Source organism: Cynara cardunculus, assembly GCF_001531365.2.
Source record: "Cynara cardunculus var. scolymus isolate 2C chromosome LG 15, CcrdV1, whole genome shotgun sequence".
Taxonomy (NCBI): domain Eukaryota; kingdom Viridiplantae; phylum Streptophyta; class Magnoliopsida; order Asterales; family Asteraceae; genus Cynara; species Cynara cardunculus.
Genome location: NC_037542.1, coordinates 15,723,819 through 15,737,318, shown reverse-complemented (window position 1 = coordinate 15,737,318; position 13,500 = coordinate 15,723,819). Strand labels below are relative to the sequence as shown.

The following is a 13,500-nucleotide window of genomic DNA, read 5'->3' as shown; positions in this document are numbered from 1 at the left end:
ATACCAAATTTATCAAGTCGGGCCCATATTGTTTATTCCTACATATGGCACTCCATGAAAATTCTTTTGAGAAAATTATCAACCAATTTTAATCATTATTAACTTACTTAAAAGCATTTATTGTGCAAGAAATCATTTGAAACATCACTTGTGAAGATGGCCCAATGACCAAAGGGAATGTATGAAGGATATTATATCATTTCTTTTACAGATAAATGTTAATACTTTTAAATCCTATAAAAATTATCAAATCAAACATATAAATTTGTGTAGCATCTTATTATTTTGTCTCGAGAGTTTAAACATTTGTTTAGTAGTGATGTATCTTCCCTTGTCTCGTCTATGATAATATCTTTACTGATTGCAGTTATGATCTGGGCTCTCACTTATGCACTAGCATGTGATAATAACTGCTATATATAATTTAAGAAAATAAATAATACATTAGTAAAAGATCGTATGGTCTAACAAAGAAATTTAAAAAGTCATGTACATATAAACCTCAAAATCACATTAGTTGATGTGTCTATGGGTTGTACATGAAGTTATGCTTTTGTTCGTACCATGTGCGGTATCTTTTGGCTCTTCGATTCCAATGTGTGTATTATGTTTCTTTTTAAAAAGAACATACGATTTTATTAGTACATATATTTAGTTAAACAATTCAAGATATATGAAAATCACTTTAAAGATTCATATAGAAAAGATGTTTATTTAGACTTATTTGGCAAGACAAAATCTAAAGGTAATCTTCTACTTAAAAATCGCTCTCCCCCACCGTGTTTGTGACTAAAGTTGTTCACGAGCGGGATGACCCGCTAGACCCGTCATGTCCGGCTCGCTAAAAAAGGGCTTGGATTACCATTCTCAAAGAAATGGACAAACCTGGACTGACTTTAAAATTAATGTGCGGATATGTGCAATGGAAAAGAATAATTGGGCAGGCCTGCCAAGCTCGTTAACATTTTTATAATAATTAATTTTTATAATTAAAATTGAAAATTCATAATACTTATCAATTCCTACTTAATTATGACTCACGAAAATAACATTCTTTTAAAATCTTAAATTTGAAAATACAATTACCTCAATTAATCAATTCCTTATTATCTCACTTAGTCATTTTCTTTATCGATACTTCATATTTAACGAAACAATTTATTTCTAAAGTACGTTTATTATTACGTATTTATGTCAAATTTTAAGTTGGAAATTGTTATGTATTTTGAATTATTTTACATAATTTATGATTTTATACAAGTTTTGTTTTCATAAAAATATAACAAGATTTCTAAGTCCGTTAGCCCGTGGGCAAGCCCGGCGCGTTTATAGGACGGGTATGAGTAAGTTTTCAAGCCCGTAAAAACGGATATGGTTTTACCATATTAGGCCCGTTGGACAAAAAAATAGGTTAAGTCCGGCCCATATCCGACCCAAACCTGCAAATGATCAACTCTAGTTATGAAATATTTTCCTGGTTGTTATCTAAGGCCCCTGGGTTTAATCAACGTGCATGTAAATCGGTTCGAACATCCACAATTAACATAAAACACGATTATGTGAAAATACATGAAGATCCAAACTATCAAAACAATAGATTGACTTTAACATAAGCAAAGAATGTCAAAAATATAACATCAAAAACTTAGGGGGTGTTTGGTTCACAGAATGGAATTTGATGGAGTTGGAATCCATCAAAGGAATTTGACTTTGAAGGAATTGGAATGAAATTTGATGGAATTTGACCATGTATTTGGTTGGTAGGAATTGGAATGAAATCTCTCAATAGAATTGGAACAATCATCTTTGTATAGACTATCCATCCATCTCCCCGCCACACACCCTACCAGCCACCATGTCACTAATATCGTCGTCACAACTATCACCCGCCCTTCCCCCACCACTTCTGCCCTACCCTGCTCCATAGGTGGGGATTGTTGCGGGAAGGCAGGGGTGGGGCGAGGCAGTGGGTTTGAAGCTAGAGTGGGGCAATAGGTGGCAGTGTGATAGTTGTGATGACTACATTGGTAGGATGGTGGTTAGTGATGGGTTAGAGTAGGGTAAGGTAGGGTGGGGGCAAGGCAGGACGGTGGGGTGGGTAAGGGTAGGTGGCGGGGTGGTAGTTGTGATGATGCTAGTGGTGGGATAGTGGTCGGGAGGCTGGGGCCAGGGAGTGGGTGGGTATGACGACAATAATAGTGCATGGTGTTTAGTGGTGGGTTGGGGTAGGGTGGGGTGCGGGTGAATGGCGGTTGTGATGGCGACAATAGTAGTGTAGGGGTGGAGGGTTAGGTTAAGGGGGCAAGGGCGGGGAGGTGGGGATCAGTGACAGTTGTGACGATGATAGTGGTGGGATGATGGTCAGGATGATTGGGAGTGGGTGGGTATGATGACGACAGTAGCGACATAGTGGCTAGTGGTGGTTAGGGTAGGGTGCGGTAGGGTGAGTGGCAGTTGTGACGACGACAATAATGTTGTGGTGGTGGGGGTTAGGTTAGGGGTGTGACACTAATGTTTGTAGCATAGTCGTAGTAGGGATGTGTAGTGAGTGACCGGAGGGTGGGTGGGTGTAATGACAACAGTAGCGGCATAGTGGTTAGGGTGGGGTAAGGTGGGTGGCAGCGACATCAGTGGTGGGGGTTAAGGGTGGGGCATCATGAACAATAGTAGCATGATCGTGGTGGATGGCGATGGAATTCAATTCCTTCCATTATGCCAAGGAATGATGAATTCATTAACTTGTGGAATTCAATGGAATTTGAAGGATTCCATCCATTCAAGAAATGAACCAAACAAAGGAATTGGAATTTGATCAAAGGAATTTGTCATTCCAATTCCATCGAATTCCTTCGAATTCCGCAAACCAAACAGCCTCTTAGAATTTGAAGCTACTTGGTACTCCCTTAGTCCCAACTAAATGAGTCTCTTTTGTCTAAATTACAAAAGGTAAATTTGGTTTTGTTTAAGACCGGAGGTTGGGGTTGGTGTAATCTGTTACCAAGAACAGTTCTCAATAAACAAGAAGAAATCTGTTAACAAGAACATTTCTCAATAAACAGTTCTTAAGTTAGAAAGGAATAGATACCTGGTAGTAATCTGTTAACAAGAAGAAATTGATATCTAAGTCAAAATACGTGGCAAGGAATCGATACCTGGTAGTAATATGTTAACAAGAAGAAATCGACATCTAGGTCAAATCGATACCTGGTAGTAATTTGTTAACAAGAAGAAATCGTCATATAGGTCAAAATACGTGGAAAGGAATCGACACCTAGGTCAAAATCAATACCTGGCAAGGAATTGATACCGTAATGAGATACGTCCTGGAGGCCTGGAGTGCTAGTTGTTGTGCGCTAAATGAGATGGAAGACAGGACAAAGGAGTTGCCGAGTCGGGAAGGAAAGCAGAGGCAGCTGCTATGCGCTAAATGAGATGGAAGACACTTATACACGCACAGGTTATCGGGTTGGGTCGGGTTCCCTTGGGCCTGGCCCAATACCGACCCAATAGAGGCGGGTTGGCCAATTTCATGATCAATCATGCTTCGAGTTACCTCGGGGTTTTTTTTGATTTTTTCGGGTTAGGTTGATCGAGTTGGCCGGGTGTTGAGCACCCTAATTATAATTGTTCTTAACCGTCTATAACCGTTGATCTCTCATATAAAACATGATCCGACGAATATATATGTATACGAAATCATCATCTTATTTCGTGTATGTAGCTTCTAGATTATCTCAGTACTAATTTCGTGAAAACCCAAGTTATCATATGGGCGAAATATAGTATTTGAAAAGTGTCTTTCCAATACACGAAAAAGAAACTTATCCAAGTATAATATAACCACAAAATCAAATTCCTCAACATGGAGTACTATTTAGTGCGAGCACAACAAATTCCTAAACACAAACTAAGACTTTAAATTCAATTTAAAATTATGTCGAGAAGTTATTACTGAACACAATTAATGACTTATAAGCGGCTCATAATTGATTTGACATGGAATGTTATAATCTTTTTTACTTAAATTCTTGGCTATTAAATGCATGAGTCTAAAACAACACATTAAGGGGTTACCGACTTACCGGTATGATATCATTTGTAATGTCCCCAACTTAAAATACTAAACTAGTTTAATAAAATAGCAAACTAATCTAATAACCTTCAAATCAACTTACAGTCATAATAAAAAGTTATTGATAACTTACAGTTTTAAATTTATAAAAGAGTTTATAATTTATACATAAGTTGAGGTGGACCAGGTGTCACATGTTATCTTTTGAACTAATATTTCATGTTGAAAACAAAGCACCCAAAGGACATTGTACACTCCTCTCAACATCTTTAATTGATTTCTAAGATAAATGTAACGTATATTTCTATTTCTATCATGGTAAGTCACATTAAAACAAAATAGGGTTTATAGCGTGCCAACAATATATAAATGTACTAATACATTAAACCGTTTTATATGACTTAAAATTCATAGGACAAAACCATAACGTATCATATCTAAAGAGTTGTAATAAGTTTATAAGGCACTTTTCAGTGTCTTAATTTTTTTCTTGGATATTCTGATAAAGCGTCATTTTGACTATTTTATAGAACACTATTTCAAAAAAATATATTACCAAAACAAGTGTCCTATAAAAAATGTATTTATAGAACACTTTTCAAAAGTGTCATATGAAATAGCTAATACGATCTTTATTTTTAAAATATTCTAAGAACTTGTAAAGACGTCCAAAAATACCGTATGAATTTTATTACAACACCTTTACATTAATGAGACGTTTTACTGTTTAATCCTATAAACTTAAACTCTATATAACTAACTTATAATTATGACATTTATACACTGTTGACGTCCTATGAATTTGATTTTGTTGTGGTGTCACATATTATATAAAAGGACCCACTAAATCTTAAGAGTTCAAATAAATAAAATAAAAAACATCTTAACTAAACAGTTAAAAGTAATATACCTAATTCATACTTTTTTCCCACCCATATAACTCGGTATCAAGATTCAATTTCATTCGGTGATGTTACGTAAATCATTATAAAACTATAAAGAAAAAACAGTGACGTATATGCTTTTCAATAATGCAGTATAAAACTATACCATAACAGTCAAAATCATGTATTATAATTGATTTAATTGGTTGTAAGTATGCAAGAAGTTAGGCATGGATTCTTTGTAGCATTCATTATCATTTACTTAATTGAAAGATATATTTGTTGCATGAATATTGATGAAAGAAATGCCAAAAGGGAATGTGTGAAGTGAGTTAGCCCACAAAATATTTATATGGAGATACGAAAGCAACAAATGATAATGAAGATAGAGATAGAGATGGGCATGTTATCTTTCAACCTTAATTAGCAACCCCTTTCTAAAATTACCTCTTTGCTTTAACCATCAAGATTCTTACTTTTTTGGTAACCTTTCAATTTTGTCCTCTGTCATCTTTCATATCTATATTTGCTAATCGTATAAAGTGTAAACATTTATGATACAAAGTATATATGTCGTATAATCACAATATATAGATTTGGTATCATGTGAGACCAAGGGTTTTTCGTGAGACCCGTAACACCAATTCTCAACCCTTGGATTAGATCTACAAAATGACAATCTGAACATTCATAAACGTCACGAGATTTCTCAAAGATCACAAAATTGACACCGTACAACTTTATACCATTTGATCATTAGCTTATAAAGTTGATCAATGAACATTTTTTCATAATTCTAATTATATGTTTTTTAACATGAAAAACCAAAAGGTAAAGAAAAAAAAAAAAGAATTTAGCATTTAGTCAATGCATTTTAGCTCTTGCGAATCTTGAAGGTAGATTTTATAGAAGAAAAATGGGATGTTATTAACATAAAACAACAGAAACTACAATTACTTTTGTTTTAGCATTCATCACTTGCATTAAAACTCTATTTTCTATTCTTCCTACCCCTATCTCAAACAATTAATTAAACTATCGACAATAATTACTGATTATTATATAAATTTTAGTGACACGTATAAAACGCAATTTATGAATTAGTTTAAAATTTAAACTGATCAAAAGTCTAAATTTCTTTTTGCACTTCTTACATTAACTCATATCGTTATGATGTATGTATGCAATAGTTTGAATGGACTTTCAACTTGTGAAAAGTTAAGTGAGATGAAAAGTCATTTATAAAAGTTGAAGGACTGTTTTGTCATTTAATGTATTGATCTTGCAGAGTAGGCCTATAAATACACCAAGTTTCCCTCCCAATTTCCCCCTCCATCATAACTCCGTCATTTAATTTTCTTCAACTGCTAATTCGTCCACACTCAAACACACTATTTCTGTCTGAAAGATGTCCGCCGGCGAAAATGACGGTTGCGCCGATCGTATTGATGCCATCAAGTCCACCCTCCGCGTCGTCCCCGACTTCCCCAAACCAGGTACACTCACATCTCTTTTTTTTCCCCGTAAGAAATTCATCCACTATCAGTGGATATATATGAGTGAAAATTATAAACATAATCTCTCTTGCATTGATGAATAATGATGGTGAATAGATTGTGTGAATAACAGGGATACTGTTTCTAGACATCACTACATTGTTGCTTGATCCAAAGGCCTTCAAGGACACCATTGATTTGTTCGTTGAGCGTTACAAACAGAAGAACATTTCTGTAGTTGCAGGTATTTTTTTTTAAATTCTTTGAGGTTTTACAAAGTCGATCGCAATTTGGCTAACTACTCATTAAACGTCACCTTTCCCCCAATTACTTTTTGAGATATAGGGTCCAATTTTGAGTTTTACAAGTTAAAGTAATACTCCCTTGCCCCATGAAATTGCACTAACTTTATATCGTTTTGTCACCCGAAAATTTCAATATTTCCCTTTCCCTTTTGCAAAATTTCAAACTTCGTTGACTATTTTGCTCACTGTCATCCTTGTAAATGCTTAATTTTATTTATTTTGGTCAATAAATGTTCAAGTAATTTTGCTATCATTATAAAGACTGCGGTAAAATTGTTCTTATACCATATGTTTGATCAAATGTTTCGATTTTTAGGAGAAGAAAATAAAAAGACAGGATACCGTTATGGTTATGTGGTAGTACTGTTTCAATGGCTTTATTTTTGGTATATCTATCAATCATTGAAATCTTACCTGACATTGCGGAAAGTGATGTCCCAGTGGTGCCAATCCTTGCCTATGTGTTAGAAGCTCGAGTCTTTCCTTCCCTCCGTGATTATTTTGATAGGAAATAGATCAAAAATTTCAGTAAAAATATATCCTTTTTGTTGTTAGACAGGTTTGCGGGTGGTCTTGTTAATATTCGTGAGCTACAACACTCTTGAATTGACTTCATATGAATTTGCTTTTGTTTGGAGTGAAGCTGAGTATTTATTATCAACTAGTAGTGGTTGATAGGTAGTGGAAAATGGGGGATGGAGGGGTCAGCGATCACTAGCTACGAATGAGTATGAGCGGCTAAAAGTGGCCTTTGCTTACTAAAGCATGTGCTATCTCTTTCGAGATCCAAATTTGGGGTGGGATAATGGCGGTTGTTGTTGTTGGAGAAAAGTTGCTGGGACCCGCCCTAGTAATTATGGATTTCGCAAGAAGAGGACATACCCTTTTTAATTGGGTTTGGTTTCATTTCATTGCAATCTGGATTTTATAGCATATATTACTGTTTGAATGAGTTGCTTTTGAATTTGAGCCTTAATTTTTGTAACTTTTCGATGTCTATATACATATCTTTTTTGTCTTATCTTCATGACCTCACTCCACACGCTTACACTTTCTTTATGGTTAATGATTGCATTGATCTGCCATTTTCTAATAATCAAATATTGTTGGGCTAGATCATTTGTAGAAGGTGGAGAGTCTAATGTAATCAAGTGGGTACCCTTTTTGTGCCTTCTCTTTTGAGATTGCTCAGCATTTGTAACAAAATAGATCCTTTATTCTTCTAACCTGTTTAGTTTTATAACATTGGCATTCTGCTACCCTGTACTTTGTAACATGAAAAGTTTGGATCCCTGGTTTTTACAGAAAGAAGAAAATTAGAGATTGATATGGTTTATGTTATGGTTCCATTTGAAACTGAAACTGGACTATGGTATTCAAATGCTCATCCCTGAATTTATCTAAAAAGCTAAACAGATTTTATAACCTTGATTGCATTGCATAACATTTAGATCTTGCGCCATGGACTGATGTTTTTTTTTATTATATTTGAATTTGATTTATACAACTTTAATCTGATATTTGTGTTGATAGTGGAGTATGCTGACTCTTGTTTATTTGGTTTAAGATGCTTCCTGTCTGTAGCCAAGTAAAGTCTGTCTTTTTGGCTGGTGAAATTCTGTTTTTTGCTGCAAGAGTTCTGTGCCATTTTGGAGTCCTAATAATAACATATCTTTCTAGTATCTTCTGTTATATATAATAAAGATAAGAATTCCAGGGAGGATGACAAGAAATTCACCTGGAAATGATTGGGAATATCCAAGTTAGAGTTAACTATTGTGAATAAGTATGCATGCTACCATATAAGCTTTCAGTTTCAAGTTTATGGCAAGTAAGAATATGTGTTCTCCATTCCAGTTACATTTCGTTAATGTTACTTATTAATTTAGTGCTAGTTGACAACAATTCTAAGCTGCATTGTCTAATAAAAGTCAAAACAGGCTGAAAAAGTCAACATCCCAAAAACGGACAACATATTTGAACTCAAATGTTTCTAATGTGGAATATAAACCGGATCCTAAATCAATAATTCATGGCAATCAATAAAGAATAAACATTCAGCAATATAATAAACCATAGGGTTATGAGCAACACCAAGTTTATTTAGAAACCTAAAACAGGAAGAAACCACAGGTGGAGGAGGCCATCAAGAGAACATGTTTGGAATGGAGAAACAATGGAGAAATCACAAGGGAATACCCGTGTTTCGCCTATGGGGTATTTAGAAGAGTGTATATGGAGAGCAACTAACAATGTCACATAGAAATGGCAATGAAACTTGAAATGTCTTGAATGTGACTTCAAGTTGCATTTGCATCTCGCCCGGTTCCAAAACCTTTGCTGCATGTGAGTCGCATAGAAAAAATTGCGAGCAACTTCCAAGTTGTGACAAACTAGCATGTAACTTGCAGTTTTTGTTCCGTAACATTTTCCTCTGTACCGGTGATGGCGAGTTACAACTCGTGTGTATAATTTAATTCACTAGAAGCATGATACAGAATCTTATTTAACAATCTTCACCTTGACTCCAAATCCACATAACATATTTCAAGAACAAAGCTCTACAAAATCGTCATCATCAAACTAGCCAACGTATATACTTCTAAAAATTATCCAATAAATACTAAACTCATCCACTGAACCCACACAGGCTATCTCAAACAACAAACACTAACCAAGGTTGAAAATAAATCAAACTTAGCCATAGGAAAGACCTTCGGTCACAGAACTGCCTTCATTAAGCATATCATCAATAGTTGCTCAATTTCAACCATAATCTCGTTGTTTCCTTCTTCAAAACATTCTGTAAAATGTCATTGGATAGATGCAAACAGATTTGAGTTGATGCGTTCAAGTCTTTCGATTCCTTCTCCTCTTGAAACCAAGTACCCAGGCAACAATACTAGATGCAAATCCAAACCACAAGGGTGGTGCCCTATTGGTTTGAGCTTGGGCTCCAAAGGTCAAAAGTGCCTGGAGGTCCCAGGTTCGAATCCAAGGAGGAATAAAAATCCCCATGTGGCCACGGAGGTTCAAATGCGGTGACTCAGGCTACCCGCGAAGCGGGTGGTTGCCCTGGGATTAGTCGGCTCGCATAGCGGGTTAGATATCCACGTTAATAAAAAAATGCAAATCCATCTGACTTATAACGTCTCTCATTTCCACTTGCCACAATAAAAATCTTGTATTCCTATCCAACATATTTATTTCATATCTCATAGATGCCATAATGATGAAAATCGAATAAGAAACCCAAATGTGTCTATAAAATCAAAACCAATAGGGCTCCGATACCACTTGTTTAATGCTAGTTTACTACAATTCCCAAACTTGATGTTCAACTAAAAGTCAAACAGGGCAGAAGAAGTCAACATCCCAATCATCAACATGCTTGAACTCAAAATCACAAGGGAATACACTTAGTAGCACATCTCTATTCCAATCTTACATCTTCAGCTTGTACCATCCAACTTCTTTATAGTTGCATTTGCTTTACTGTAATGGTGAGAGCTTATTATGCTTACGTTGTGTTCTCGAATAGGAGTGTACAAAAAACCGTCAACCCGCAAAACCCACCCAACCCAACCCGCTAACAACCCAATTAAACCCAATCCGCCAACCCGCCAAACCGCTAATTAGGAGGGTTGAAATTGGATTAGCATAACTCAACCCAACCCAAACCGCCAACCCGCCGCTAATATATATTATTTTTATAAAATTATGTGTGTGTATATATATATATATTTACAAAGTTATAATTTACATCCCAAAAATATGTATATTTTTTAGTCTAATGTACAACCCAAAAATTAAATACATGTATCGAAGATAAAGATGAACCAAACTCGTCTAAGAAAAGGGGTGGTAGAACTTCAAACGTTTAGGATCACTTTTCAAAAAAGGACTTTAGATATGTCTGTAATTATTGTGGAAAAGACTATGCTTACCATAACAAGAAAATTGGCACAACTTCTTTGTGGAATCACTTAAGAAACCAAGGTAAGAAGTATTTGGATAGCATTAACGATAAATAACAAAAATTGCTTAGCTTTCCTACTATCAATGAAAATGAGGTGTCATTTAATAAAGAGAGATGTCGCAAAGTCATGACTAGGTTTGTGCTTAAGGATGAACAACCCTTTAGTGTTGTAGAGGATGAAGGATTTAGAGAACTTGTCATGAGTTGCAACCAAAATTTAGTGTTCCTAGTAGAGTGACTGTTGCTAGAAATGTTTAGTGGTTGTTTTGCGATGAGAGAACTAAATTGAAGAAAGAGTTGACAAAGGTTGGACAAAGAATATGTTTAACAACTTTGTTGGGTATATTTTTAGTGTTATTTATCATATTTCATTTGCCAACTTTATGAATTTTAGTAACCCGCCAACCCAACCCAACCCAACCCAACCCAACCTAACCCTCAAGGGTTGGGTTGGGTTATACTTTTGAATGGGTTGGGTTGAGATTTTCCAAACCGCCATAATTGGGTTGGGTTGTAAAACATCTCAAAAACCGCCCAACCCAACCCGCGTACACCCCTATTCTCGAATTAGGGAAGGAAGAAAAGAAAAGAAAGAATTTTTTTTATTTGTGTTCTTGAGAGTGAAAAGAGAGGAAGGTAAGGGAGGGAACGGTAATGAATTTTCATGTTATTGAGCGAGAAAGGAAAGGAAAGGAAAGATGCCATTTTACCCAAATATACCCTTATTTATTTTATATTGGATTGTAATTGATGGGTGGATGTGTAATTTTTATAAATTTTTTTAATTGTTATAAATTCTTTACTTTATTTTCCTTTCCTTTCCTTCACATTTAGGAGGAAAATCAACATTATTTTCCTTCCTTTTCCTTTCCTTTCTTTTCCCTCCTCAAAAAGCTCAAGAACACAAGATTTTTTCTTTCCCCCTCGTTTCTTTCCCTTTCCTTTGTAAAAGAAGACTAGAGAACACAGCGTTAATCTTGGTCTCATGTTTGAATAATGGTGTTGTCTGTTTGGCGTAGCTAAAAGGCAAGTCTTGGCTTTTAGTGGTTGTGAAACTTGGCATACTTATTTGGATGTTCATCCTTTTCTTTTGACCTGCAGAGCCAGAGCAAAGAATCAACCTCTTTGCTTACAAGGAAAAGTTGTGTGCTTCAGCTTCCACTAATGGAGGAAGTTTGCCACTTTGATCAAAATATGTGATAAAAACATACTTAAGCGATGATAATGGTATCATAAAAAGTTTATTTTGGCATGTGTGCTCAGTTTTTATCCCGATACAACATGAACTACCTTATGAGAAACTTGTCTTAAATGATATACTAGTGCTGTTCTGCGAACACATGCCTTCATGAAACTAGATTGAAACATTTTGCAGCGTATGCTTATAGTTAGAATGCTTCTATATTTTCAGGTATCGAGGCTCGGGGTTTTATGTTTGGTCCTGCAATTGCACTGGCTATAGGAGCAAAGTTTGTCCCATTAAGGAAGCCGAAAAAGTTGCCTGGTACATCCAATCTTTCTTTCAATCCATCTTTCCTTAAGTTTTTCTTGTCCATTTTCCCTTTTTATTCTTATGGGTGCATTCATGTAAAAGAATGGGGTTATTATATACTGAATTTGCCCTGTGGATGCCTGCATTGTTTTGCATTTCTCTTTGATTGTTCTAGATCAAAAGAACATGTAAAACCAAGTGATTGCATCGACATTAATGGTTAAATATTGATATCTACAGGCGAAGTCATATCAGAGAAGTACGTTTTGGAGTATGGGACGGATTGCCTTGAAATGCATGTGGGTGCAGTTGAACCTGGAGAGCGAGCTCTTGTGGTTGATGATTTGGTGGCTACCGGTGGCACCCTTTGTGCTGCAATGAACTTGCTTGGTACATTTTACTTTAGAACTTCAATTATGAACCATCTCTTGTTCTTTGTACTGAAAACGACCGACTTGTTTCTCAGAGCGTGCTGGTGCTGTAGTTGTTGAGTGTGCTTGTGTAATTGAAGTACCGGACTTAAAGGTATACCTTCTCCAAACAATAATCTCATTTAAGTTTCTTATCAGGTTCAAAATCTTTTTGATTTTTGAATTTTGTAGGGCCGTGAGCGATTAAGATTGCAGGGGAAGCCGTTGTACGTACTCGTGGAGTCACAGTTTGAGGCAGGATCATGATGATATGGTTCATGTTGCATTGTGGGAGAAGTGTACATTAGAGGGGTAATATTCGCGACATATCTCATCAGAAGACCGTTTAAGTAGTAAGTTTTTGATGATAAAAAATTGAACTTTTATGGTAGGAAAACTGAATGTTAGGATGGAAAAGTGTTGTTTTCATTGGTAAATGCAGGCAGCTTCCTTTGGTTATGTTCCTGACTTCTGATACTCGCAGAAATCACCAAATCGATATCGCAAAGAACCATCATTGGTCGGTATTTGGTGATTTATGCGTGTGTTGTAGTTCTGTAATAACTAAATCAACGACTTCTATTTTGTTTTTATTTTAGTGTCATCAATCATTTTTGTGTAATTGTGGTTTACAAAAGATCGATGGTGCTTATAGTTAAAAACTACGAAATAGGTTACGTCTCACCATAGTGACTTTGATCGTCTGTTGCTAGATCGGTAGATATGGTTAACATATTTAAATCAGTCATTTACCAAATACTTATCGGATAAGTGTTTAACGACAACACAAATTACTCTTACTTATTTTGTCATCTAACATTGTCAGTCATCAAACGGATTGTTGGTAAGTGCTTCTCGGATA

The 13,500-nt window shown here is 35.6% G+C and overlaps 1 protein-coding gene across 1 annotated transcript; it reads left to right on the top strand.

Moving 5' to 3' along the window:
* The first annotated feature begins 6,323 nt into the window (after positions 1-6,323).
* LOC112528041 (adenine phosphoribosyltransferase 4-like) lies at positions 6,324-13,183 on the top strand. Its single transcript, XM_025138930.1, has 6 exons — positions 6,324-6,452; positions 6,586-6,696; positions 12,148-12,240; positions 12,469-12,618; positions 12,695-12,753; positions 12,831-13,183. The coding sequence occupies exons 1-6, from the start codon at positions 6,365-6,367 to the stop codon at positions 12,903-12,905; spliced, it is 576 nt and encodes a 191-aa protein (XP_024994698.1). The 5' UTR covers positions 6,324-6,364; the 3' UTR covers positions 12,906-13,183.
* The last annotated feature ends 317 nt before the right edge of the window (positions 13,184-13,500 follow it).

Excerpts from the sequence above, each read along its gene's own strand:
- LOC112528041 (XM_025138930.1), top strand. The coding sequence starts at position 6,365 with ATGTCCGCCGGCGAAAATGACGGTTGCGCCGATCGTATTGATGCCATC. Across the intron at positions 12,619-12,694 it reads TGCTGCAATGAACTTGCTTG|AGCGTGCTGGTGCTGTAGTT; the intron begins GTACATTTTACT and ends CTTGTTTCTCAG. Across the intron at positions 12,754-12,830 it reads TTGAAGTACCGGACTTAAAG|GGCCGTGAGCGATTAAGATT; the intron begins GTATACCTTCTC and ends TGAATTTTGTAG.